Source organism: Ursus maritimus, unplaced genomic scaffold, assembly GCF_017311325.1.
Source record: "Ursus maritimus isolate PB19 unplaced genomic scaffold, ASM1731132v1 scaffold_9, whole genome shotgun sequence".
In the NCBI taxonomy this organism is placed as follows: Eukaryota; Metazoa; Chordata; class Mammalia; order Carnivora; family Ursidae; genus Ursus; species Ursus maritimus.
The window spans coordinates 29,835,382-29,862,316 of record NW_024427107.1 but is presented as its reverse complement, the minus strand read 5'-3'; the positions used below and the strand labels follow the sequence as shown (position 1 = coordinate 29,862,316).

At 37.0% G+C, this 26,935-nt stretch overlaps 1 protein-coding gene and 2 long non-coding RNA genes across 5 annotated transcripts in view; 1 reads left to right on the top strand and 2 right to left on the bottom strand.

The window, feature by feature from the left end:
* Positions 1 to 26,816, top strand: IMPA1 (inositol monophosphatase 1). Of its 3 annotated transcripts, none has more exons than XM_040626142.1 (9): positions 15 to 405; positions 3,473 to 3,554; positions 3,935 to 4,068; positions 6,045 to 6,149; positions 7,699 to 7,744; positions 9,817 to 9,925; positions 11,330 to 11,438; positions 24,107 to 24,258; positions 25,328 to 26,816. In XM_040626142.1, exons 1-9 carry the CDS (start codon positions 290 to 292, stop codon positions 25,441 to 25,443), a joined length of 969 nt encoding a protein of 322 aa, XP_040482076.1. In that variant the 5' UTR covers positions 15 to 289; the 3' UTR covers positions 25,444 to 26,816. The 3 variants fall into 3 exon arrangements, with proteins under 3 accessions (XP_040482077.1, XP_040482076.1, XP_008687390.2); XM_008689168.2 differs by lacking the exon at positions 15 to 405 and adding an exon at positions 692 to 874; XM_040626143.1 differs by lacking the exon at positions 11,330 to 11,438 and having other exon boundaries at positions 1 to 405; positions 25,328 to 25,464.
* On the bottom strand, positions 4,092 to 24,796 carry LOC121101748. The gene is made up of 3 exons (XR_005833784.1): positions 24,676 to 24,796; positions 10,237 to 10,287; positions 4,092 to 5,521 (listed from the first exon to the last, which is right to left on the bottom strand). It is a non-coding gene; the product is annotated as an uncharacterized LOC121101748 (long non-coding RNA).
* Positions 24,838 to 26,935, bottom strand: part of LOC121101747 — a 30,038-nt gene continuing 27,940 nt past the window's right edge. Inside the window, exon 4 of the long non-coding RNA XR_005833782.1 lies at positions 24,838 to 24,903. This is a non-coding gene — a long non-coding RNA (uncharacterized LOC121101747). The remainder of the gene's footprint in view (positions 24,904 to 26,935) is intronic.

The following is a 26,935-nucleotide window of genomic DNA, read 5'->3' as shown; positions in this document are numbered from 1 at the left end:
TTGATCCCAGGACTCTGGCTCATGAGCTGAAGGCAGATGTTTAACCGAAGGAGCCATGCAGGCTCCCTGGCAAGATTATTTCAAGATAATTGACAATTAAGAACCAAAAAGCTAATTTCTCAAGTTTTTCTAAATTTCTGAAGAAAGCGCAGGCTGCAGAAAGGAAGTTGGAACCAGAAATAAAAAGAGGCCAAATCTCTAATGCCTAGTCAGGCCCGCGGGGCGGGTGGGGCAGGAGCCTCGCACCAGCCAGCGCATTCAGTGCCTCCGGCCTGAGGGAGTCACGCCCATGTGGGCGGGGCCGCAAGGGCGGGACTTCCTGTCTGGGAGATTTCTCGCTCTCTGGAAGGACCCAGCCACAGAGCCCCCGGCTAACCTGGTGAGTCTGACGTCCCCCAAGTTGAGGTAAGTCCTTCATTCCTGTGACTTTATATCGGCCATGGGGCTGTTTGGATCAGAGCTGCGAGCCTGGGTGCTGCGGACGGCCGTCCGCGGCCGGAGTGGGTGGGCGCCCAGGGACGGAGGCCGTAGCCGGGCCCCTTTATCCCTGCAGTGTTGTCCTTAGACCCCGCCGCCCAGTGACACCGGGAACAGGCCCCACGTCGTGTAGCGGTTTCGCCCATGCGTTGTCTCTGAACCCTTGTGGCAGCTGACGTAAAATAATTGTCTTTTTCATTTTACTGATTCCAAGGATGCTCAGAGAGACCTGGCATATTCCCAGGGTCATGCAGACCCAGTGTGAGCCTGAGCTGTCTGCACCTGCACTGCTGGGGACGGGTGACAGAAAGGTGGCATGGTTCCCACTGTCAGGAAGGCTGTGACCAGGACAGAAACAGTTGGGAATGTTTCAGGCGTTTGTCTTAGGAAAGTGAAGGTGAATAGAATATGCTTATCTCCATTAAGACATGTGCTCAAAGTGGTTGTGAATATAAGGCACCTACACAGATGATCAAAACATAAGGAAGACATTCCTGAGTGTCCTAAGTGTGAGGCACAGTTTTTTGGGCTCTTCCAGGCCAAAGGTGTCCTCCCAGCTTCTCAGTGTGTGTTCCTTCCTTAGGGATGTCGTTCAGGCTCAGGACTCAGTCGCTGCTTACTCAGGTGACTTACATAGCATTTATATCTGCAGGTCCTATCTCTTCTGTGAGCTCAGGAACCATAGTTCAGCTGCCTAATTGACATCTCCTTTTGGTTTCACAAAGGCTTCTTATCCTCTAGTAATTAAACTTCTGATATCTCCACCTCCTACCCAAATCTCCAGATTGATTCTTCTGTTACTCCCTGTTTCAGTGAATGTAACAGTTATCCACTCAGTTGCTAAAAGTGGGAAATCTGGGAATCATTGAACTTTTCCTCTCCTTCATACCCATATCCAAATTATTGCTAAATGCCCCCAACTTTACCTCCTAAAGCAAATATCTCTCCATTCTCTAAACTTCTCTATAAACACTTCTCCTCCACTCTCCCAGGTTTAAGCCAACCTTCAGGTCTACTCTGGACTACTGCATCCTAAATCTAAATCTCCAGTCCAGTCTATGGAGCACCCACTCTCCACTCTTCCCTCCACCCTCCAATCTGTTCTCTTCTATTGCTATGGTGAAATGATTTTTCATGGCTCTCAGTCAAAATCTTACCTTTCAGGCCCTGCCTGGGATGATCCCTACTATCTCCCCAGTCTCATTCCTATCCCCCTCCCTTGATCTCTGAACTGTCACACTTAGGCCTTTTAGTTACTCTTCTGCTTACAGCCTGCATTTGAGTTAGTTAATGCCTATTCACTTGTCCTTCAGATCTTGATTTAATCATGTTGTCAGGGCAACCTTATCTGATACCTAAGGCTGGGTTAAAGCTTCCTGGTGCATGGTTCTCTCGTTGTACTTCTCCTACTTAGGCTTTATTACATTTGTGATTTTGTATGTAGTCAGATTTTTTATTAATATCTGACTCCCCACTTGCGAGTAAGTGAACTGGGTCTGTTTCCTCACTACGATGCAGTGCACAGTGTGTCATAGGTATTCAGCAAATAGCTATCAAATGATTAAACAACGAATTCTGGGAGGAGAATCCCTAGAAGAAGGGGTAGCTTTTGAAATGGGCGTCGAAGAATTGGTAGGAGTTACATCTGTGCTGGTGTTGTTAGAAGGCAGAGATAGGAGAGGCTTGAGCAAAGTTTCTGGCAAGAAAGCAGATACACTGTTCTGTTAATCTAGTTCTGTTAAACCTGAAAGAGAGGAATGGAGTAAGAATGGGGAAAAAAAAAAGTTTGGAAACAATTCTTGAGACACTCTAAGCAGTGACTCCTGTAACTTGAAAAGTGGTTTCCCCCTTACATTAAAAAAAAAAAAGAAGCTTACATCAGAGGGGGAAAAGAAAACTAGCTAAAACAGCTCACTCTTTTTGCCCTTTGCCCTCCCCTCCTTTCCTCTCCTTTTTCCTACACTGTGAGCACCTTGGTAGGAAATTCTGAGTAGTCTTTAAGGTGAAACTGTGTGTCAGTTATTCTCAACTATAAAGGTGACAAAATTGGGGTTGCTTTACATTTTATTTATTTTTTTAAAGATTTTATTTATTTGTCAGAGAGGGAGAGAACACAAGGAGGGAGAGCAGCAGGCAGAGGGAGAAGCAGGCTCCCTGCTGAGCCAGAAGCCCAATGCAGGATGTGGGACTGGATCTCAGGACTTAGGGATCATGACCTGAGCCGAGGGCAGATGCTTAGCCAAGTGAGCCACCCAGGCATCCCTGGATTTGCTTTATAAATGATGCCACATTTTTCTGACCATTTGAAAAGCTTCACTGTCTTAGGTTCCGATTTTAGAGTGTGGTCAAGCCAGTGGTGAGGTATTTTCATATTCTCTTCAGAAGTCAGTGGAAGCTGGACGGTTCAGAAGATAAAAATGTTATTTTTTTCTGGAAAATTATTTTTTTAGTCCTAGAATTTTCTTTTTTTCACATGTTGTAATAGAAAGATCAGAGGACCTTAATATCAGAATTGAGTATATACCTTCTGTATATACCTTCCTTTCAAAGTATATACCTTCCTTTCAAAGCTTCTTTAATTTCAGCATTCCCAGTGTTCTTTTATTTTCACTTTATTCTCTATTGAAACATGGACCTATCTTTTAAAATACTTCTGTGCCCTTTTTTCTCCATCTCCCAAAACAGTGTTTTTTGTTTTTTTTGTTTAATGTGATGTTATAGGCTCTTTGGGAAACACTTTTATAGAGTGTTTTTTGTTATGTAAATGTTTCTGCAATAGAAGTGATTAGGTAAGAATATTTTTTAATGGACCTATGAGTGAATCTTGAAAAGCATTGAACTCTAACACCAGGAAGAAGGCAGTTACTACATTTGTGATTTTGTACATGTGTGATTCATTTCCTGAATGAGAGTACTATGCTAATTGAGATGTTTTTGTGAACTAACTGTTCTATAATTAAGACTTAGAGGTTTTTAATTGCTTTGTCCTGACTAGTGTTAAATCTGTTCAGAAGATGGCTGATCCTTGGCAGGAATGCATGGATTATGCAGTAACCCTAGCAAGACAAGCTGGAGAGGTATGAACTGAAATCTTGTCAGCCATGATGTGATGGATGTGGACAGCATGTGGTTGTCCTGTGAAATAAAATAGGCATTTTGATTAATTGCACATGTTTTCATTTTACTAAACATTTTCAATGGAGTCAAGACTCTGATTTTGTCATTAAACCTTTTTAATGACAATCGTGAATTTAAAATAGGATGTAAGATTGTATGATTTTGTACCTAGAAGGTCATAACCACTAAAAGTTTATATTATATACATTGTGGTAAAACATTTTTAAGCATATCATTTCAGACAGATTGAATGTTTTAAACCATTTCTATATTTTATCTTTTAGTTTGATTTAAAATGATTTATGCCTTTTCTATTTGCTTATCAAAAAAATCTTTGTAGGTGGTTCGTGAAGCCATAAAAAATGAAATGAATGTCATGATTAAAAGTTCTCCAGCTGATTTGGTAACTGCTACTGACCAAAAAATTGAAAAAATGCTGATCTCTTCCATAAAGGGAAAGTATCCATCTCACAGGTATTTTTTATTTTAGTTTCACATGATAAATTGAAACTTAGGTTAGAGTCAATGTACTAGACAGATTTTGATTCTAGACACAGAAATCGACTTTAGTTAACTTAAGCTAAAAAGGAATTTATTTGGAGAGTGTTGGGCATCTCAGGAGCCATGCGAGCAGGGCACAGGCAGAAGTCAGGAAGGAAGGCCAAGCTACAGGCGCCCCAGTGGCCACCGCTTCAGATGCCACTGGTCGTAGCCTCAGGACTGACTGCTGACTTTGGGTATCTTTACCTCATTATCTCAAGATTACAAATCCTGAGCNNNNATGTCTTGCTAAACTCAGGTTGTTTGCCCAAGCTCAAGCTGCCAGGAAGGAGCAAACAAGAGGTATTTGGATTCCTTCATAGTAAGAGGAGTGTTTGGATGCTGGGAAGCTAATATGACAAATGTCTGCCATAGGCATGATTTAGAAGTTTTATTGCAAACATTTTTAATGTGATAGAGTTGTGGTAACTTTAATGACTTTGAGAGAAAACACTAAAATCGGGGCTGTCTTACCGAGACATATAACAGAAACATTGTCCTCATTTTAAAGTTTTAACATTGTCATTCTCTACTTTTTGAAGATTTATTTATTTTAGAGAGAGTGTGAGCGCACAGGGCAGGGTTGGGCAGAGGAGAGGGCGAAGGAATCTCAGATTCCCCTCTGAGCACAGAGCTTGATGCTGGGCTCGAGCTCACGACCCTGAGATAATAACCTGAGCTGAAATCAAGAGTTGGATGCTTAACCAACTGAGCCACTCAGGCACCCCTCACTCTCTGTTTCTTGGTCATTCCATTATCTGTTCCTGATATTTTAGCCATTGAGAAGAAAAAATGTTTAAAGCTGTGGCTAAATATACTTCTCTTAGTAAAAAGATTTACAGCTAAGTGAAAAGGGGATAAAAGAAAATCATAATGCTTACAGAACAGTTCAGTATTGAGTAAAGGAAATAGAATAATGAATAAAAGAAAGAAAAAGACCAATGAACTCAGACACCATTTACAAAATTCACCTGAGATTTATTGCATAGCATGTTTTAGGAAGGCATGTAGACACAGTAATTTTGGTGGATAATTTGCTTTCTCATTGACTTATTTAGTGTTCTGTATATTGTCTGTTGCTGCATAGCTAATTATCCCAAAAACTTTGCAGCTTTAGACAACAAACATTTATTATCTCAGAGTTTTCTAGGGTCAGGAATATGGGAGTAGCTTGGCTGCATGGTTCTGGTCAGGGTCTCATAAAGTTATAGTCAAACTGCTGGTCAGGGCTGTAACATTTCAGGGCTCAGCTAGGCCTGAGGGGAAAGTTCACTTATGTGATTGTTTGACTTCAGTTCCTCATGGGTTTTCTGCTAGCAGCTGCCCTCATTTCCTCGCCGTGTGGGCCTCTCCATAGAGCAGCTTTTAACATGGTGGCTGGCTTCCCCTGGAACAAGGGAGGAAAAGGGATAGAGGGAGAAATAGAGTAAATAAAATGGAAACCACAGTACTGTTTTTGTGAACGAGTCTTCACAGTTGCATATTATAACTTCTGCTTTGACTACTGGTTAGAAGAGTCACTCAGTTCAAATTCACACTCAAGGCAAAGGGGTGTTAGTTTCGACCTCTTAAAGAGAAGAGCATGAGAGTTTGTAGAGTTATTTTTAAAACCACTACATTTCCTTAATAAGTTCTCATCTGCAACAAATGTGTGTGCATACACTCATGTGAGTGCCTTTACTTACCCTGGTATTACATTTGAGAATTTTGAATTTGATTTTTCACATGACTTTCCTCTTGGGGAAATAAAGTTTTCTTGCTTTATCAGTTTGAAGGAAGAAGAAACAACAATAGAAAAGTGGTGTATGGCTTTTTGTTATGTATTAAAGTAGACTCTGAATCTAAGGACATGTTTAGGTTTGAAAATTGTTGAAAGTAGTGTGAAGATTTGGAATTTGTCATTCTTGTAGTTTCATTGGTGAGGAGTCTGTGGCAGCTGGGGAAAAAAGTGTCTTAACTGACAGCCCTACATGGATCATTGACCCTATTGACGGAACAACGAATTTTGTACATAGGTACGTTTTTAAAATGTTAATATTATAATTACTGTTTGTATGCTAACTGAATGGGTCTAGGTACTTTAGAGATTTGTATAATTTGTAGAATGAAATGGATTAAGCAGAATTTTCATCAGCTATGGAAGAGATGAAGAAATATTCATGTTGTGGACAAGCACACAGTGCATGAGGAGCCCTGTTCACCATTCTTTTTCTCACTGGTGGAGCCATATAAAAATGTAAGCAAGCAACATTGCTGCTTTGAGATTAAGGAACTAATGGAGTCAGTTTTGGGGGTCATATAGAATGTTGTCTGTATAGAGTGGTTCAATCCAGGAGGAAAAAAACTATTAAAAAGAGCATGGGTTGGGGGGGGCGGGAATCAACAGACTTGGGCTTGATTCCAGATACTTTTTTATAAGGCTTTGTGACTTTAGGCAAGTTATTTAATCTTTCTAAGCCTCAGTTGTTGTTGTTTAATGTGTAAAATAAATATATTAATGGTACCTGCCTCATAGAACTGTTCATTCATGGGATTCAGTGAGTAATACTTTTATATAAGAACTTAATGTGGTGCTTGACACAAAGTAAGTATGTAACTCAGTATATTAGCACTAATAGAAAGCCTGAGGGAATTGCTGGCGACAGTTAAAATGGGTAGCCTGGTGTGTTGGGATTATATATAAATGTTATATTTGAGGTTGCCATGTGGCTATACATATCTTTACGAATACAGAATTGTTAAAATCTGTAAAGCTAAGATCTAGAATCTATATGTGGAGTGTTAATGTGGAAAAATCCTCATGATATAACATAGAGAAGATTGTAATACAGAGTGTATACTATGATCCCATTTTTGTTAAAATGAAAACTATTAATATTTCTTAAACTTTTTATTTTCAGTAGTTGAACACATTTTGTCTTATTTTGTTCATCGTGACTCTTGAGTCAGAAATTACAAACTATGTGTTCAAACTGTGTATCATGCAGCCATAGCAATAGCTGTGGCTAACAGTTTACTTTTCAGATGTGAAACTCCAAGTTTGGTATTAAAGACAAGTAACAATTTCTACAATTTAATACCTATGTTTATGGGTCCTGGCTGTGGGAGAAATGACCAAAGAAAAGAGACTTTTCTTTGTAACAATGAACATTTAAAAAATTTTATTTTTTATTTTTTGAAAAAAAAAATGTTACAGTTACTATATTCGTGGCATTTGAAATTCCAAAGATATAAAATATCATGCAGTGCAAAGGGTCCTTCCCACTTCTGACCCCAGTTTCTCAGGACCACTCTCTGGAGGTGGTCACTGTTATCAGTTTCTTATGAATTCTTTCATGCCTGGAGAAGCTAGAAGCATCCTGTATGTATGCATATGCACCACCTCTCCCCATATTCCCCACTACACAGAGGGCTGCATACTGTACACACTGTTCTGTGGGAGGAGGGATAAGACTATTTATTGGAAAAATTATGTAGTCAATTATGAAAAAACATGTTTATTGAAAATGTTTATCTTGGTAAATTTGTATATATGTGGTTTTTTTGTTTTTTGCTTTTTTTTAGATTTCCTTTTGTAGCTGTTTCGATTGGCTTTACTGTAAATAAAAAGGTATGCTGTTTAAATTTATGGTAAAATGCCTTGCTCTCATTTTCTGAGAAAGAGTACATGTGTCTCCGTAATAAATTTAGGTTTGTCTCTATATTCAATTTATATAGCTGCATCATTTCAAAGTAAGCTTCGGAACTGTTAAAATTGGTGTGATACTTTCTCCAGTAAAGAAAATTTAATGTCTGAGAAGCAATAATTAAAAGGAAAAAATATATGCAAGTAACTGAAATACAATTCAGTATTTAATCACCATTTATACATGATAAAGTCAGATGTGATAGGAGTTGATGTGTGATCTAAAATGCTAAATCGAGGAGGTGGGGTTTGAGCTAGGATTGCCTTAATAGGTGTCAGTGAAAGGAGACTTTGAAAGACCAGAGTGTGGTAGGGGCCAGAACATGATTGGGAAACGCTGAGTATGTTCAGGAACCCAAATACTTACTTGCTATATTTAAAACCCAGTAAAATACAGTCTGTAGCTATTGCATTTCCTTGTTGTTTGGCTATTTGATCAAACAATGAATGATGTTTACTAACATCTTACACACCTGTCTTCAAGGAGCTTGTGATATATTTGATCAGCATGTATACAAGAGAGTTAAAAAAAATCTGTGAAAATAAAAACACATCTTAGGCACAGGGTTGCACTAATTAGTGAGAACATCCAAAAGAAGCGAAAGGAGCCATTAGCATATAATCAGCCCTGGACTATGTGCTGTGCCTACCACTGAACTAACTGCAGTTCATGCACAAGTTAGATGTGCAAACAGATAAATACGTAGTGGAACTAGGAAACAAACGCTGTGACAACATGAAGAGGGTATATCCAGTTCTGCCCAAGAGTGGTTTGGGGAAACCTTCATAACAGAAGGGGTCTTTAGAATTTGGTCATGTGAGCTGGGTTTTAGAAACATAGGACTTTTTCATAAAGAAGAAAAGGAAGAAAGCATTTTAATCAGAAAGAACAGCTTGGAGAAGAACATGATGTATGTAAGAACGAGATGTTCATTGTGAGTAAAACTCTGAAAGTGGCAGGAACAGAATTGATGAGGTGAGTCAGTTGTGGTTTTATTGTGAGGCACTGTGGCCTGTCTATGCCAGAACATTTAGGTTTTGTTTTGGGCTGTGGAAAACCAGTAGAAGTTTTTCCAAGTACAGAGTGACAGATAATTCTAACAATTATAGCAATTCTTACCTGTGATAATGGGGCTATTGGTGGTAATAGGCCACAGTTGAAGGTGGTAGTTAAATTTATGGACTGGAAAGAACAAACCTCTCAGAATATAGACATCCAAGAGGGGAATGGAAGAAATGAAAGAGTGAACAAATCCTGACCTACACAACTTTTAAGGGTTGGAGAACGAGGTCCTTAGAAAAAGTGACACAAAGATAGATTAATGAGTGAGGTAGGACTAAGAGTACTGCCAGAAACATCGGGGTACTGGATTAAGTAATGAAGTGTGGATGATGGTTAGTAGTCTCCAATTCTTTGGAGATGGCATTTGGTTAGCAGGAATTCATGGGAAATCTCTTTCAGGGAAGTTTCAGAAGTGTGTGTGATTAGGGCAGAAGCCAAATTGTAATTTTTATTCAGAGGAGAATAGGAGAGGTGAAGTGTAGACTACCCTTTGGCAGTGAAGGGAAAAGGAGAAGATAACATCTTGAAAATTTTGTGGGGGAGGTAGAAATTTGGTGTGAAAGTACCAGAATGGAAATCTGAGAGAAGGAGGATCAGCTGATACAGGAGTTTTTCAGAGACATTTGAGAGGGTGGGAATCATAATACGGATGGAAGTACTCACCTTAGAAAGTAGGAAATATTTATCTTTCTGAGGCAGGAGGGTGAGAGGTCAAGGTGGGTGACTTGAGAAATGGATGGGGCAAGAGTCAAGGATTCAAGTCTGATGACCTCTTTCCTCTGTTTAAGCTGGAAATTAGCATTTTTAAGTATCCCTAGTAATTTGAAAACGTTCTCAATATACTGTATTTTTTTGTTACTGCCTTAAAAAAAAGTATTGATTTAATGGTGAAAAATACTCAGGTTTGGTAAAGGAAACTTTTTTCCTTCTGCAGATGGAATTTGGAGTTGTATACAGTTGCTTGGAGGATAAGATGTATACTGGCAGGAAAGGAAAGGGAGCCTTTTGTAATGGTCAAAAACTACAGGTTTCACAACAGGAAGGTAGGTTTATTCTTTAATTTTTGGTGTGGTTGATATTATATACATGTGTTTTCTTGTTTTTGAATTAACCAGTCGAGTTCTCCCAGTTGTTAACAGAGTCATAGATTATGTGTATTTTCCCTTCATGTTTTTATTTCCACCACAGTTTTGAATGTGGTAGTGGAAGCAAGGAAAGTAAGTATAGTCCAGCAAACACCACTTCAGACTGGGCGGCTTGCTAAGTGCTGGGGATAGGAAGATGAATAAGAATGGCTTCCTGCCCCCCCCACGGAGTTCATGGTTTATTGTTACAGCCAGTATATCTTAAATACCTTGTCGAATTCCTCTGATCTGATGTCACTGCGACCAGTTAGACTGTAAATCTGGGGGGAAAAAAGTTTGTTAATGTTGGGAATCATTAAAAATCAGGTCTCTACATTTTTTTATGACCTTGATGATTGGCATTTTGTCTTCTGTGTGACAGCTCACTGAGGTTTTGAGTCACCTTTTTTCCATAAACCGTGTCCAACATTTCCCAGAGTTTGTACTTCAGATTCTTTTTAAGTGCAGCAAGAACTTAGATACTTGCAGATCAGTCTAAGTTCAGAATCCCCCTACACTTTTATAATTTTTCTCCTCAAACACTTAAGTTGAGAGCAGATTTTTAGTTCATTTTCTTTTTATTGAATTCTAAGACCCTAAAGATTGGGGGACATGCGTCCTAATTTTTAAGATGATAACGTGTGAAAAAACATGCGTCTTATAATCAAAGTAATGTGGTAGCTTTCGTAGAAACTAAACCTTTCCCTTTTTGTAATTTTTTTTGCTTTTCATAGTTTTTAATTAGATTATATGATTATTAGAAGAAACAGTAATTGTAAACATGTTCAGGACAAGCCATTAAGTGTACACTGGTGGGAGGAGATGAAGTGCAGGGTACGCTACACGGGGAGCCTGTTAGCCGAGAGTGTTGAGTGTGTTATGAGCTTCAGTCATGTCATTTCAAAGACAGAATGGAATGCATTGGGTAATCTGTCAATTTAGTAAATGGAGGTCAGCCACCACTCAATTTAAACTTTTGTTTTAGTTCAAATCTATATTTAAATTATTTAATTTCTAAATGCTACTTTTTAAATATTTAAGGTATTTGCTTGTTTCCCACTAAAGGTATCATGCATGCAAGCAAATTGGTTATATTCTATACTTTTTGGGGATGATCTAAGAAGCAGACTCCTTGATTATAAAAGCAACCACTTAAGGATAATCAGAATTTTAATACTTCAGGGCTTAGAGTGAAAGAAATATGGTACAACTAGGATAAGAGAGAAAAATGGTCCTATTTTATTCTGAATTACAAGTATCACATTTTTAAATCAGAGTTCTTATTATTAAACTCTAGTTATTATTTAAAACATTCTCTTTTAGATATTACCAAATCACTTTTGGTGACAGAGTTTGGCTCTTCCAGAACACCAGAGACTGTAAGAACTGTTCTTTCTAATCTGGAAAAGCTTTTGTGCATTCCTATTCATGGGTAAGCTCTTATTATTTCTTCCCTGAAGTTCCAGAGAATTTAACATTTTCAAGGATGAGTTTTCCATTAAAAATGAAATTTTTTATTAATAGGCTTAGGATCAGTACCATAATTATAATTTTGTAATGTAATTTAAAAAACTTTTTATTTGAGAACATTTTCAAACTTAACAAAATTTGCAGAAATAATGGGAGAAAAAAAGTATACCCTTTACTCAGATTCACCTGTTGTTAACATTTTACCCCATTTGCTTCATTTTATCATTCCCTCTGCGTGTGTGCATGAATGCATGCATACACAAGTATATACACACCTTTCTTTCCCCTGGACTATTTTAAGGTAAATTACATATATTATGGCTCTTTACTCCTGAATACTTCAATTTATTTCCTGAGATTAGGGATATTTTCTTCCATGACCACAGTATAATTATTGACCTCATAAATTTATGTTTTATCTAATCTACCATCCATATTTAGTTTTGACAGTTGACCCAACAGTGTTTGTAGCATTTTCTTCCTCCAGTGCAAGATTCAGTCTAGGGTCAAGCATGAATATAGTTGTCATTGTCTCTTCAGCCACTTTTGATCTGGAATATTTCCACAGCCTAAGAAATTACCCACCTTCTCTGTTTTCAAATTATTTGCATAGAAGAATACAAGGTAGACTCTTACAATTTATTTCTGGTTTCTCTGTGTCAGTAGTTACTTCTCCCTTGTTACTTCTAATTTTTGTATTTGTGCTTTCTTCTTTTTGTAAATCTTGATTAAATTACTTAGTGGTGTGTCTTCTCCCCCCCCCCCTGCTGAGAACCAGGATTATGATTTATTAAACCGATCTACATTTTTTCTCTTCTCTGCCTTGAATTTATTTTTATTCTTTGATTTTTTAATTTATAAGTGTTTAAGCTATGAATTTTTATCTTACCACTGTTTTAAATGTATCCCATAGATTCTAATATGTAGGGTTTTCATTGTAATTATTTTTCACAAAATCTGTAATTTGTTTGTATTTTCCCTTTCACCTAAGAGTTGTGTTCTTAAATTTCTACACAGAAATTTTTTAAATTTCATTTTTAATTTTAATAGTTTTATTACATCATAGTGAATCTGCTATGGAGTTTACTAATTTGTGTCTAGGATATAATTAATTTTGGGGACGGTCTGTACACACTGAAAAAAAAGTATATTCTCTATTAGGGTATAATGTTTGACATATAGCCTAAAGATGAACCTTATTATGTTGTTTATTTTTTTGTCTACTTCACCTGTCTCATACTGAGTGATATGTTAAACTCTTTTATTATTGGTGTGTTTCTTTATATTTCTCCTTGCAACTCTTCTTTTATAAAATAAGTTGGAAGCTGCATTATTTGATGCCTATACATAACTATTATATAATTTTAACTTTATATAGTATCCTTTGTCTTGTTTCATGCTTTTAGACTTAGTCTGCTTTGACATCAAAATTGTAAACTCTATCTCCTTATTATTGCTATTTGCCTGGTAAATCTTGGTCCACTCTTACTTTGAGCCCTTTAAGTGTATCTCTTGAATACAGCATGGAGTGGAGTTTTGCTTAAGAATGCAAATGAATTTAAATATTTTTTTCTTTTAATAAAACAGGCCTCTTCATTTATTAATATGACTGTTTTGTTTAGTATCAATTCTACCCTTTGGTCTTAGTTTTTTGCTTGACTTTAGGAAAGGATGGCAAGGATTTTATAAAGTTTTCCAAGTCACCCTTAAATTGTATGAGCTTATCTTCTGTAGATTCCTTGAGAAGAGCACATGTACATAAGACTCCATGAGTTCTAGCACATTCCACACTGTTTTTCTGTGGCCTTGAAACTTGAATAACTTGGTTGGATATAATATCCTTAAAGAGTATGAACTAAATGTCTTGAAAATGCTATTTTACTGTTGCCTTGCGTTGTATGTTGCTTTTGAGAAATCGGATGCCATTCTAATTCTAATTTTCTTGGCTTTTAAATTCATGTTTTGGTGTGTCTGGATGGTTGAGTTGCTTAAGCATCTGCCTTTGGCTCAGGTCATGATCCCAGGTTCCTGGGATTAAGTCCCACATCGGGCTCCTTGTTCAGCGGGGAGCTTGCTTCTCTCTCTGCCTGCCACTCCCTCTGCTTGTGCGCGCTTGCTCGCATGTGCTCTCTCTCTCTCTGACGAATAAAATCTTAAAAAAAATTCTTGTTTTACTTGAAGGCTCTGAGAATTTTTTTCCTTTCAATCTTCCACGGCTAATAGCTTTACAAGGATAGATCTTGGAATTGCTCATTCTGGCAGAATTTTCTCCTTTAACATGTATACTCAGGTGTTTTTTCATTCAGGAAAATTTTTTTGAGTTATAGTTTTAAATACTAGTTCAGTTCTCATTTTCATTTTCTGTTCTGTTTTTATTTTCTTCAGGACAGCAGTAGGAATGTTCAATTTCCTTTGGGTCTTCTTTTTCAGCTACTTTCTCTCTCACCATTTTTACTTCTTTCCTGTATTGCTTTTCCTCATTGCCTTTGATTAGGTTTTTATTGGCATCTGTTCTCCTTCAGGTACCTTGTGATTGGGTTTTTATTCCTGATTTAATTTTGTCTCTCCCCTCCCCCACCTTTTCTGAGTTTACTCATTTCTTGTTTTCATTTCTTCCTCCAACCCCCGCCCCCCCACAATTTCTGCAGTAGTTTTTGTATTTCTCATTTAACTCCCTCCCCTGCCTCCATATTTACAAATATTTGTTTGAGGATATTTAATTCAGGTTGGATTGGTTTCATCTTCAGTTTTTTACAGCTTCATTGTTGACTTTTTGGGGGAAACTTTATCAGGCAAAAAAAAAATCCCAAATACTTTCATTAGCAAACATCTGATATTTTACAGTCATTTTATGTGGATGTGATCTCCTTTTTTCTATTTCTGTTCATTTTGTGATCAGGGTTCCTGGTTTCAGAGCTCCTTATGCTATCAGTTCTGCCCTTCTGTGCAATTTCTTTTCTGATAATCTGTTAAATTGTGGTGGGGGGATGGAGATTGGCCTTTCTTGTTTTTTCATTTCTGCAGGATCCTCATTTTTTCACACCTAATACTTTTCCTTCTCTTCTTTGTCTAAAAGAGGTACCACCTCTCTCTCTCTCTCTCTCTCTCTTTTTTTTTAGAGATAAATTGACACAACATTATTTGTTACAAGTATACAACATAATGATTTCATATTTGGATATATTATGAAATGATCACCATAATAAGTCTAGTTAACATTCATCACCACATACAGATCTTTTTTTCTTGTGGTGAGAACTTTTAAGATCTACTTTCTTAGGAACTTTCAAATGTGCAGTACAAAATTCTTAACTGTAGTCACCATGCAATAGATTATATCCCCATGACTTATTTTATAACTGGAAATTTGTACCTTTGGACCCCCTTTACCCATTTTGCCAACCCCTTCAACCCCCCACCCCTGGTACGCACCAGTATGTTCTCTAAGAGCTTGGTTTTTTTTATTGTTTTGTTTTTAGATTGCACATATATGTAGAATAACCAATCTTATCTGACTCTCCCCAAGAAATACAGCTTCTTTGTGGCTGTGAGTTGAGGTTTTACTTTTTTTCCAGCCCCTTCCCTGTAGCAGGACTATGAATTACCAATCCTTACATGTTGTTCGGCATTTTTATATTTGTCTTACTTTCTCTTTCTTAAGGTAGCTTTGTCTGTATTCCCGCTGGGTCCTCTGCTCCCTTCTCCTCTTTGTGACAGAGTCTTTCCAGCCTCCTCTCCCCAACTCTGTATCCTCAAGCTTGCAGTGCTCTATTAGGATTCTACTGTTTGTTTTTCCCTCTAGTTACAGGTAGTTTGAGAATTTGTGTTTTCTGGTTCCTAGAACTGCTGAAGGAATGGGTGGTATGGGTTTTACTTGTCCTCGTTGATTTTATTTTTATTTTGGGGGGAAGATGATAGTTTTAAGTCAGAATGCCACTTTTATTTTCCAAACCTCAGAGTCCTTCTGTAATGGAAGTTTTATAAATGAAGAAATTAAAAGCAAATATTAAACAGGTATATACATTTGTCCTTAAAAGAGAAGCTAGAGTTTTGAGGTTCTTAAATTTAGTGTAGTTAATGTGTATGTTAAATAGTATTCCCCGACCTTTATTGTAGTTGTTTTCATGAAAAAAAAAATAGAGAAAAATAATCATCACAGATTTGGGGGATTTTATTTCACTACCAATTGTGCCTACCTTTTTCCTTCTGAAAATATCATTGACTTACAGGACTCTTAGAACTGACCAAAGAACATCTGATAATCCAGACTTATTTGTAGAGGAGTTGACTGAGGTTCAGAGAGGTAAAGTGACTGCCTGAGATCACACAGGTGGATGGAGATGTGACTAGAACCCTGGTTTCCAGACTATTTCTCTTTCTCCAACATTAGACTTTTCTTTTAGGAGTCAGAACATTCCGGGGCGCCTGGGTGGCGCAGTCGTTAAGCATCTGCCTTCGGCTCAGGGCGTGATCCCGGCGTTCTGGGATCGAGTCCCACATCAGGCTCCTCTGCTAGGAGCCTGCTTCTTCCTCTCCCACTCCCCCTGCTTGTGTTCCCTCTCTCGCTGGCTGTCTCTATCTCTGTCGAATAAATAAAGTCTTTAAAAAAAAAAAAAAGGAGTCAGGACATTCCATGTATATTTGGCCATGATACAAACTATAATTCTAGGCTGTAAATCTGTGATCTATTTAGTAATAAGGAAAGTAAGAGAAGAGTTCCTGTCAAGAAGGTCTGGGACTTAGGGGTGCCTGGCTGGCTCACTCTAGAGCATGTGACTCTTGATCTTGGGGTTATGAGGTCAAGCCCCACATTGGGCACGGAGCCTACTTAAAAAAAAAAAAAAAAGTAGAGAACGTCCCAGAGTGACGTCCTTGAGGGAAGAGCAATATGATTAAAAAAGCCTGCAGCTACAGTGCTACTGAAGCAAGGACTTTAACTGCGGGCAGTAGAATGGTTATGTTATTCATAAAAGAGCTGTAAGTGCTTTATAACTTTAACCTTTTATTTTTCCATTGTCTGAAGTAAAAAGTAAACAGTGACCTTTTATGTTTGGATTTTCTTAAAAGTATAACCAGGAAAATATTACCAAGAAGTGCTGACTTACTGATTTCTATGATCTTTTGCATTCTGCTGGTTCTTGAGTTTTTCAGTGTGAATTTGGAAGGGTTACTTACACATGCACATGCAACTGAAGAGTCATAATCTGAATGAATGTCTTAAGTAGAAACAGTCTAATAGGTTCCTAATTGGGAAATGACATTTACGTAGCAAAGTTAAATCATCACGGGTCTCTTTCCTTTAGTTTAATTTTTGGGGACTTATTTAGGTGAAATGCACATCCATTTACTTCTGTAATGTTTCCTGGCATCATGGTTTAGGGAACAATTTCATCTTAAACATAATCTTTGAGGCCCTTTTAGATGTTAGGCACTCTCCTAGGTGCTTTGCATATGTTTATTATAACCATTACAAGAGTGGTCCAAAGTAAGTTGGTATCCCCATTTTGATGACAAGAAAAGTAAAACTTGAAGAGGAAACTTTCTCAAGATTATAGTTTTGAGCAGCTAAGAAACTCAAATATCTGTGATACCAAAGATAGTCCTTTTTACTTAATGCCATATTAATTCTATAGAAGTATCAGACTAAGATAGGATTCAGAACACATTTGTAAAATCTAGACCACAACCTTGATTATTTGGTAATTAAGTACTCTTTCTGGTAATATTTGTCCATAAAATAATATATTCTTTTCCAACTATAAGGCTCCTTGCTTGAGAGCCCATTATATTTATTAGAAATGGACAGAAGCATTGCCAGTAGGTATCACTATTGGTCTTCCAGCCTACAGCTCTGTCTCTGAAAATACCAAGGGGTTATTTATGAAAGATCTTGATATTTGCTTTCTAGGACATGAGCTATGAACTATCACATATCCCATGAGAAAAGGGGAAAATTTCATATGCCATTCTTCATATAAACTATCAAAAGCCACTAATTAATTTGGTTTTATATATTTGGAAAGCAGTCAAACATCTGTTTGACATTTGTTACTAGTTTTTAAATTTGATATGCAGTAAGAAATAGGCAGTAAAGCATATTTGAAATCAAAGGCGTCACATAATTTTAATCTTTTTAAAAAATTACTTTGGTGTAAAGGTGTATCATTTTTAATAGTTTTTTGGTGGAGTCTTTAGGGTGTTCTATGTATAGTATCAGGGCAGCTGCAAGTAGGGACAGTTTTACCAATTTAGATGCCTTTTATTCCTTTATCTTGTGTGATTGCTGCAGCTAGGACTCCCAGTAGTATGTTGAAGAAAAGTGATGGGAGTGGACAAACTTGTCTTGTTGCTGCTCTTAGAGGAAAAGCTATCAGTCAGTATTTTTTTCCATTGAGTATAATGTTAGCTGTGGGTTTTTCATATATGGCCTTTATTATGTTGAGGTATATTCCCTGTAAACCAGCTTTGCTGAGGGTTTTTAACATGAACAGGTGTTGAAATTTGTCACATTTTTTTCTGCATCTAGTGGGATATCATGTGCTTTTTATTTTTCATTTTGTGAAAATATCATATGATATTGATTTTGTGAAAATATCATATGATATTGATTTGTGAATATTGAACCATCCCTGCATCTTCAGAATTAATCCCACTTGATCATGGTGAATCATTTTAATATATTGTTGAATGTGGCTTGCTAATATTTTGTTGAGGATTTTTGCATATGTGTTCATCAGAGATGTTAACCTATAGTTTTCTTCTTTCGTGGTGTCTTTGGTTTTGATGTCAGAGTAATGCTGGCCTCATAGAATGAATTTGGGAGTTTTCCTTCTTATTTTTTTGGAATAGTTCGAGAAGAATATGTATTTTTTAATTTTTTAAAATTTATTTTAGTATTAACTCTTCCTTTAATGTTTGGTACAATTCACCTGTGAATCCATTTGGTCCTAGACCGTTGTTTGTTGGGAGTTTGATTACTGATTCAATTTCATTGCTAGCAATGGTTTGTTCAAATTTTCTATTTCGTCCTGATTCTGGTATGGATGTTTATGTTTCTAGGAATTTATTCATTTCTTCTAGGTGCCCAGTATAATTTTCATAATATTCTCTTATAATCCTTTCCACTTCTATACTATCAGTTGTTATTTATCCTCTTTCAATTCTGATTGAGTCCTTTCTCTGTTTTTGTTGCTGAATCTGGCTAAAGGTTTATCAGCTTTGTCTTTTAAGAGAACCAGCTCCTAGTTTCATTGACATTTCTGTTTTGTTTTAGTCTCTATTTCTTCTCTACTCTTAACATTTCCTTCTATTAGCTTTGGGCTTTGTTCTTTTTATAGATCTCTTAGATGAGATTTTTCTTTTTTCCTGAGTTAGGCTTGTATTGGTATAAACTTCCCTCTTATAACTGCTTTTTGCTGCATCTCAAAGATTTTGGACAGTTGTATTTTCTTTTATCTCCACAGATTTTATTCCCTCTTTAATTTCTTGGTTGACCCATTTGTTGTTTAGTAGAACGTTGCTTAGCCTCTGTGTATCTGTGTTCTTTCCTCTTGCAGTTGATTTCTAGTGTTACACTGTTGTGGTCAAAAAAGATGCTTGATAGGATTTCAGTCTTCTTGATTTTTATTGAGATTTGTTTTGTGGCTTAACATGTGATCTGTCCTGGAGAATGTTCTATGTGTTCAATGTTCTTAAGAATATATATTCTGCTATTTTCAGATGGAATGTTTTGTATATATCTGTTAGGTCCATTGGTCTAATGTGTTGCTCAAAGATACTGTGTCTTGTTAATTTTCTCTCGGGATGGTCTATACATTGATGTAAGTGTTGTGTTAAAGTCACCTACCATCGTTGTACTATTGTCAGTTTCTCCCCTTATGTCTGTTAGTAGTTGCTTTATATATTTGGTTGTCCAATGTGGGGTGCATAGATATTTATAATTGTTATATCCTCTTTTTAGAATGCTCCCTATTTCATTATGTAATGCCCTTCTTAGACTTTAAAACAAAGACTGTAACAAAAGACAATTTTGTGTGATCTAAATATTACTATTGTGGCTTTTTGTTTCACTTCTCTTTGCATGGAATCTTTTTCCATTCATTAAGTGTATATGTCTTTAGGTCTAAAGTAAGCCTCTTACAGGCAGCAAATGGATAGGTCTTGTTTTTTTTAATCTTTTCAGTCACCCTATATCTTTTGTAGCATTTTGTCCTTTTACCTTTAAAGTAATTATTCATAGGTGTGTACTTATTGCCATTTTGTGATTTATTTTCTGGTTGTTTTTCCTTCTCTTGTTCTCCTCCCTTGTGGTTTAATGGCTTTTTTAGTGTTATACTTTTGATTCCTTTCTCTTTTTTTGTGTTTATCTATTATAGGTTTTTGATTTGCAGTTACCATTCGGTTCATATATAACATCTTATGGGTGTAGCAGTCTATATTAAGTTGATGGTCACTTAAGTTCAAACAGATTCTAAAAGCACTAAATATTTACTCCCCTACCCACATTTTGTGAATGTTTTTGTATAATTTTATTTTGTGTATCTCGGACTCATTTTTGTACATACGTATAATTTATTTTACTGCTTTTGTGTTCTCATCTCCATACTGGTTTTATAAGAGATTTACCTACCTTTATTATATGTTTGCATTTATTTGTGAAATTTCTTCCTTTCATAATTGTCTTACCGTTAGGGCCTTTTCTTTTCATTCAGAGAATTCCTTTCAACATTTTGTGTAAGGCTGGGTTAGTGGTAATGAGCTCCTTTAACTTCTGTTTGGGAAATTCTTTATCTCTCCTTCTATTCTGAATGATTATCTTGCTGGCTAGAGTATTCTGGTTGCGGGTTTTTTCCTTTAAGCACTTTGAATATACCATGACATTGTCTCCTGGTCTGCAAAGTTTCTGCCGAGAAATCAGCTGATAGACTTAAGGGGTTTCACTTGTATGTAACTGTTTTTGCTCTTGCTGCTTTTAAAATTCTTTTAATAATTAACATGGCAGAAAGTAACGATAATGTAGGGAGATGTGGATCTCCTTGGGTTCATCTTGTTGCAGGGTCTCTGCCTCCTGGATATGGATGTCTGTTTCTTTCCCCAGGTTAGGGAAGTTTTCAGCTATTATTTCTTCAACTAAGTTTTCTGCTCCATTCTCTCTTCTCCTTCTGAGATCCCTGTAATGCTAATGTTATTATGCTTGATGAAATCAGAGTTTCCTTATCTTTTTTTTTCTTTTTTGTTCAGCTTTGTTGCTTTCCATTACCCTATCTTCAGATCACCAGTCTGTTTTTGTGCATCCTTTCTTCTGTTATTGATTCCCTCTAGTGTGTTTCTTTTTTTTCCCATTATTAAGTTCATCTCTGATTGGTTCTTTTTCTATATTTTCTATCTCTTTGTTGAAGATCTGAGATTTTTTTCCCTCAAGTCCAGTGAGTATCTTTATGACCATTACTTTGAATTCTTTATCAGGCATAGTGCTTATCTCCATATCATTTAGCTTTTTTGCTGTGATTTTTTTCTTGTTCTTTCATTTGGGACATATTCCTCTCTCTCCTCATTTTGTCTAACTCTGTTTCTGTGTATTAGGAAGGTCATCTCTGTCTCCTGGTCTTGAAAGTAGTGGCCTTGTGAAGAAAAGATTCTGTGGTGCCCTGTAGCCCAATGCCCCTGGTCATCAGAACCAGGCACTCCAGGGGTGTCTTCTCTGTGGGCTCTGTGCACCCTACTGTTGTGGCTCAGTCATGTTTGCCTTCAGTCCAATTGGCTACAATGACCTATCTTATTTTGCCTGCTGCGGGCACATCATGCCAGGTTTGGTCCTGCACCATTGAGGGGCCTGAGACCACTGCATGCTTGTATGTGGGAGGTGTCTGCAGCTAGTTTGCCATAGCTGTGGGCACACCAGAGGGAAGGGCACTTCCCCTGCAGGGCTCCCTAGGCGGCTTTTTTTTTTTTTTTTTTGGGGGGGGGGGGTGGCAGTCAGACTAGATATCTATACCCAGTCTCTGCTGTAGCTGCAGGCACACCAAGTGCAGGGCACGCTCCCTGGATGGCCAGCTAAGAGGTTTGGCTGCTAGAACTGTCAGTGTGCTGGTGTGTGGGGTTATCCCCCCTCTACCCAAGGAAGAGTCACTTTGGAGTGGTACTGCTCCTTGCTGGGGCTGCTTGCAGGATGTGGTGGGCAGGAGCTGCTTTTCAGGGACACCTACCAAGTTGTGGGGTGGGGGGTTGTGTGGGGTGGGTCTGCAGGTGAATGTGAGGGTGAGGGATGCAGTGCTAGCAAAATAGATGGAAAGGGTTTACTCAGGTTCCCACACATGTCAGGCTATTTAGGCTGGGGGAGATGAAGTGAAGTGGTACATGCCTATACTTTTGTTCTTGGAGAAGTTTCCTGAAGATTCCTGCCCTCCAGCACTTGTTCTGTGATTAGTAAATAAATCTCTTTCCGTGTATACCATAGACACTTTAAAAATTGCTGCTTCTATGCTGTGTCTAGGCTGGGCTATTTATTATAGGTTATTTACTTTGGATTATTTTAGGGCAGAGACAGTTTTCCAGTGCCCTCCAGCTCTTCCAGAGCTAAGCCTACTGATTTTTTAAAGTACCTGGAGTTAAACCCTGCTAATTTTAACAGCTTTCGAAGTTAAGCCCCACTGGTTATCAGAGCCAAATGTTGTGGGAGCTCGTCTTCCCAGTGTGGTTCCCTGGTGCCTGGGGTACCTAGCATGGAGTCTGATCATCTCACTTCTTCACGCTTGTGATGTCCCTCCTGTTTGGGGTTAGTCTTACGGGGGGGGGGGGGTGTTTGGTTCCCAACTGCATCTCTGTCCCCTTCTGCCCTTTTTGATGTGGTCTCTCCACAATTAACTTTGGAAGGTCTGTTTTGCCAGACTTTGTGTCATTTTTCAGAGTGATTTGCACAGATAGAACTGTTATCTTGATGTGTGGAAGGAGTTGAGCTCAGGCTCCTCCTACCACTCCCTCTTCCCTACTCTCCCCCAACTCCCGTTACTTCCTTTTCAGTGAACAGATCTCACTGCCTTATATGCAGAGGTTTAAATAATTACAAAAGGAGTTTGAGTAAAAATCATTTGAAAATTACTTGCAGATATGATGAACCCTTTTCTTAAATATTTCAGTGTATGTTCCTTTAATAAAGGGGGTGCTCCCTAACTATAATACAATTGTAAAAATCAGGAAGTTAACAGTGATATATTACCTAATATAGTGACTTTATTCAAATTTTGAAAAAAATGTGATCCAAGATTCAATCTAGAATCAATTTAATTGTCATTTCTCATCAATTTTCTTTAATCTGGAACAGTGCTTAGTCTTGGTCTTCTATGATCTTGCTATTTTTGAAAAAGGTAGGCCAGTTATTTTGTACTAAGTCTCTTGATTTGGGTTTGTCTGGTTTCCTCAAGATTAGAGTTACACATTTGTGGCAGGAATGCCAGAGAAGCAATGTTGTGTCTTTCTCAGTGCATGATAGGAGGAGGCACTTGATATCTTTTTGTCCCGTTATTGGTGATAATAAGTTAGATCACTTGATAAGTGGTAGACCATTATAAAGATGCTTTCCCATTATCGGTACAGACATACCTCAGTGATAGTTGCTTTATTGCTTTAGTCTAGAACCAAACCTGTACTATTTCAATAAAGCAAGTCAAATGAATTTTTTGGTTTTCTAGTGCATATAAGTTATGTTTATATTATACCACAATATATAAGTATCTAATAGGATTATGTCTAAAAAAGCAATGTACATACCTTACCATTCTATTTTTAAAACATACTAATCATCTGAGCTTTCAGTGAGTCATAATCATTGATCAACATAACAAATAATGAAAAAATTTGAAATATAAGAATTACCAAAATGTGACACAGAGACATAAAGTGCCAATAGGTTTGCTTGATGCAGGGTTGCCACAAACCTTCAATTTGTTAAAAAAAAAAAAAAAAAAATCATTCTCTGTGATATGTGATAAAACAAAGCACAATAAATGATATGTGCATGTATTACGTATATTAGGGGCAGATACTTTGACATTATGTAAATACCAATCTTGCTGTTGCGCATTTTGGCATTTATTGGTGATTCTTTCTTGAATCAGTTGTTACTGTAATGGCTATCAAAGTAGTGTCCATACTTACCTTAATTTGATCTGTTTCCAGGGAAGAGGTGCAAACCTGAAATACTCTTTTCAGGTAGGCCTCTGTCTTACCAGAGCTCAGGTGTGCTGTTATCCCTCTAGTCACACATACCGATGTGTACACATGTGGCAGTGACCTAACATTTTACTCCTTCTAGAGACCTATGGGTCTGTAGTCCCTGAGTTGAGACAAATATGAATATACATGCATGCCATTATAGAAGAATGATGGCCTTCTTTTTTTCTTCCCTGAAAATATCTTTGTTTTAATGTTTATCTTCCTAAATGATTGCTCTGTGGGGATTAATTTTGTCATCTGTATAGTGTACCATGATAATCAGATTTTATGTATTTTTATTTTAAATTTAGGTAAGTTTTCTTTTGCTTTTTTACTTGTAAATTTTCTCAACACTTAAACTAAAGGAGGAGCCTTTTTGAAAGATTTTTTTCAATCTTATTTTTAAATGTTATCTGTTAGGATCCGAGGTGTTGGAACAGCAGCTGTTAATATGTGCCTTGTGGCAACTGGGGTTGCAGAAGCATATTATGAAATGGGAATTCACTGCTGGGATATGGCGGGAGCTGGCATTATTGTTACTGAAGCTGGTGGAGTACTAATGGATGTGACAGGTAAAATTATGGGACAGTAAAGCATTTTTCTCTCTGTTGGACTTTCCTTTATATGTGGCTTTTTTAATGTTTAATATATATTACACTTAAACTCTTAAAGGCAAAACAAAAGCCATGTAATTTTCTGCAAAATCAGAATAACAAATTTTGAAAGATAGAGGCAAGGATAAGAAGCTAATTATAATGTGGGATTAATGATGATAAATGACTAAGCCTCTTTAAATGTGAGTATCAGGAACTCAAGAAGCTAATTATAGAAGGTCACTGAATCTGAGGTTTGGTGACCATGGTGGTAGTTGACAATGAACTTCCCCCACCATCACTTTCTGCCTTGGGCCTAGAGAGGTGAACTTCTTGCTTTGAATTGATGGTGAATTTTTTTAAAGTGAAGAGTGAACCTGGGCTAAAAATATTCACCAGTGATCTGGGAGGAAGGCAACGAAGAAATAAAGAAATGGGAAGGAGAATGGAATGAAAATGCTGGGCTAGGGACGCCTGGGTGGCGCAGTCGTTGAGCGTCTGCCTTTGGCTCGGGGTGTGATCCTGGCGGTTCGGGATCGAGTCCCACGTCGGGCTCCTCCGCTGGGTGCCTGCTTCTTCCTCTCCCACTCCCCTGCTGTGTTCCTTCTCTCGCTGGCTGTCTCCCTGTCACATAAATAAATAAAAAAAAAATCTTTAAAAAAAAAAAAAAGAAAATGCTGGGCTATGGAGTCAAATTTCCTGTCCATAGATTCCCAAACATGAAAGAGGTATAAAAGTAATTAAAAGAACACAAGAAAGAAGTAGATGAAGCTAATATTACACTGCTTGTTAACTAATGAATTTAAATAAAAAAAAATAATCATTTTTCAGGTTGGTATGATTGAGACACACCCCCCTCAAAAAAAACCCTGGCATTTACTAAAAGATTCTTAAAACTCATTTATGTATTGCCAAAGCTTAAACATTATGGTTATGACAGTTTTTCTTTTTTTTTTTAAAGAAAACTGAAAGTATGAAAGTGTTATGTTTGACTGTAGTACATATTGTTATACTAGTTTTACAGGAATTATGTTTGGTTTGATTTTAGGTGGACCATTTGACTTGATGTCACGAAGAATAATTGCTGCCAATAGTAAAACATTAGCAGAAAGGATAGCCAAAGAAATCCAGGTGATACCACTTCAAAGAGATGATGAAGAGTAACTGCAACAGCCTCACATATTCAGTCACAGTTGCATCTCCCCATATTTGCTGACACACTGATGGTATTATAAAATTAGGACATTTATTTCAGATAAATAATATGGTTGGTTTAAATGGTCTTTGGTACCCAGATTTACAAATTGCAGTTTGTTGTATATTTTACTAAGACTGGGTATGAAAGAATAGATGAAATATTTTAAAGAATTTTACATGTAGGAGTGTACTTTGGGGAAAAATACATAGGTAATTGATGAGACAAGGTATCAATCACATCAACTGAAATAGTTAGCAATTTAGAGTTTCTAAGTATATATGACCCTCTGAAATTTTGACCATGTACACAAGCATTCTTAATTAGAGAGGTAACTTTTTGGAAGAAATTTTCTCTTTAGTTCCCAAAGCCATCTTTAATTAAATTTGTAAGAATATAATGGGTACTTCCTTGACTCAGGTTTTTTTTTCTTTGCAGAGAACCTAGTTTTATTCATCAGTGTATACATAGCACCTAGCAGAGTATCTGTCAAATATGGGCAATTCAAAAATAAGCATTGAAAGAATAAATATTTTGGAGGTAGCAAGTCCTAGTTATACATAAAGTAATGAGCTCACCACTCTTTATTTTTATTTTAGGTTTTGATGTAAAAATGATCTCATCATCATTTTCATATTTTACATTATCATTCCTTTTAACATTTCTACATTGCCATACCATTTCAATTGCCATACTACCAGATATCATTTCTAATTGTGGGCATTTCTGCAGTTAATGTATTTTCTAAGACCCTGCATTACAGTATTTGGATTCTGTTTCAAAAAAGCATTCTCATCAGGTGTCTACCTATAAAATTGTACTAAACTCAATATTCATGTTTTAAAGCTGTTCATACTGACCTGGTTGTGCACAGGAAACCTAAACCTGGCAAATATACTGTATTGTTAATATTGAACTATGTTTTTTTTCCCCCCAAACTCCTTTAATTTCTTTGCCACCAGATTCTATTCAGTCTTAAAGTACTCCTTAATAGTCTTTGGCTTATGAAACTCAAAACAAATTGTTCTGGTTTATAGATACTTTAAAAGGTTAATTGACTGCTCAGCCTTGTCCCTGGGCATTTGAACAGAGTATTAAGTTTTGTTATGGTCTCGTGTGAGCTTTGTATTGGATAGAATGAAAAGTACATCTGTAAAGTAGGAGGTTATTTTATTGTTATGGACATCTAATATATTTAAAAATATACTAAGGTTTGAGTATAATTACTGTATTTGTACTGTTGGTCATGTGCAGTAAAAATACCTTGTACTATATTACTCTATGGTTAATTTTTCAATTAAATTTATTTTAATTAAGACTGATGAATAAAATTTTAAATAAGTATGAATGTTATCAAAGTTTATAGTTTAAAGGACTTCTAGGGGTTTTGTGTTGAGTTGTAAATATTTGACATTTGCAGTTGTGACTGAATACATGTTCTTGGGCGGGGGGAGGGGTTTG

Coding starts and splice junctions, on each gene's coding strand:
- IMPA1 (XM_040626142.1), top strand. CDS start 290: ATGTGGGCGGGGCCGCAAGGGCGGGACTTCCTGTCTGGGAGATTTCTC. Junction 3,555..3,934: donor TAGCAAGACAAGCTGGAGAG/GTATGAACTGAA, acceptor AAATCTTTGTAG/GTGGTTCGTGAAGCCATAAA. Junction 11,439..24,106: donor TTGTGCATTCCTATTCATGG/GTAAGCTCTTAT, acceptor GTTATCTGTTAG/GATCCGAGGTGTTGGAACAG.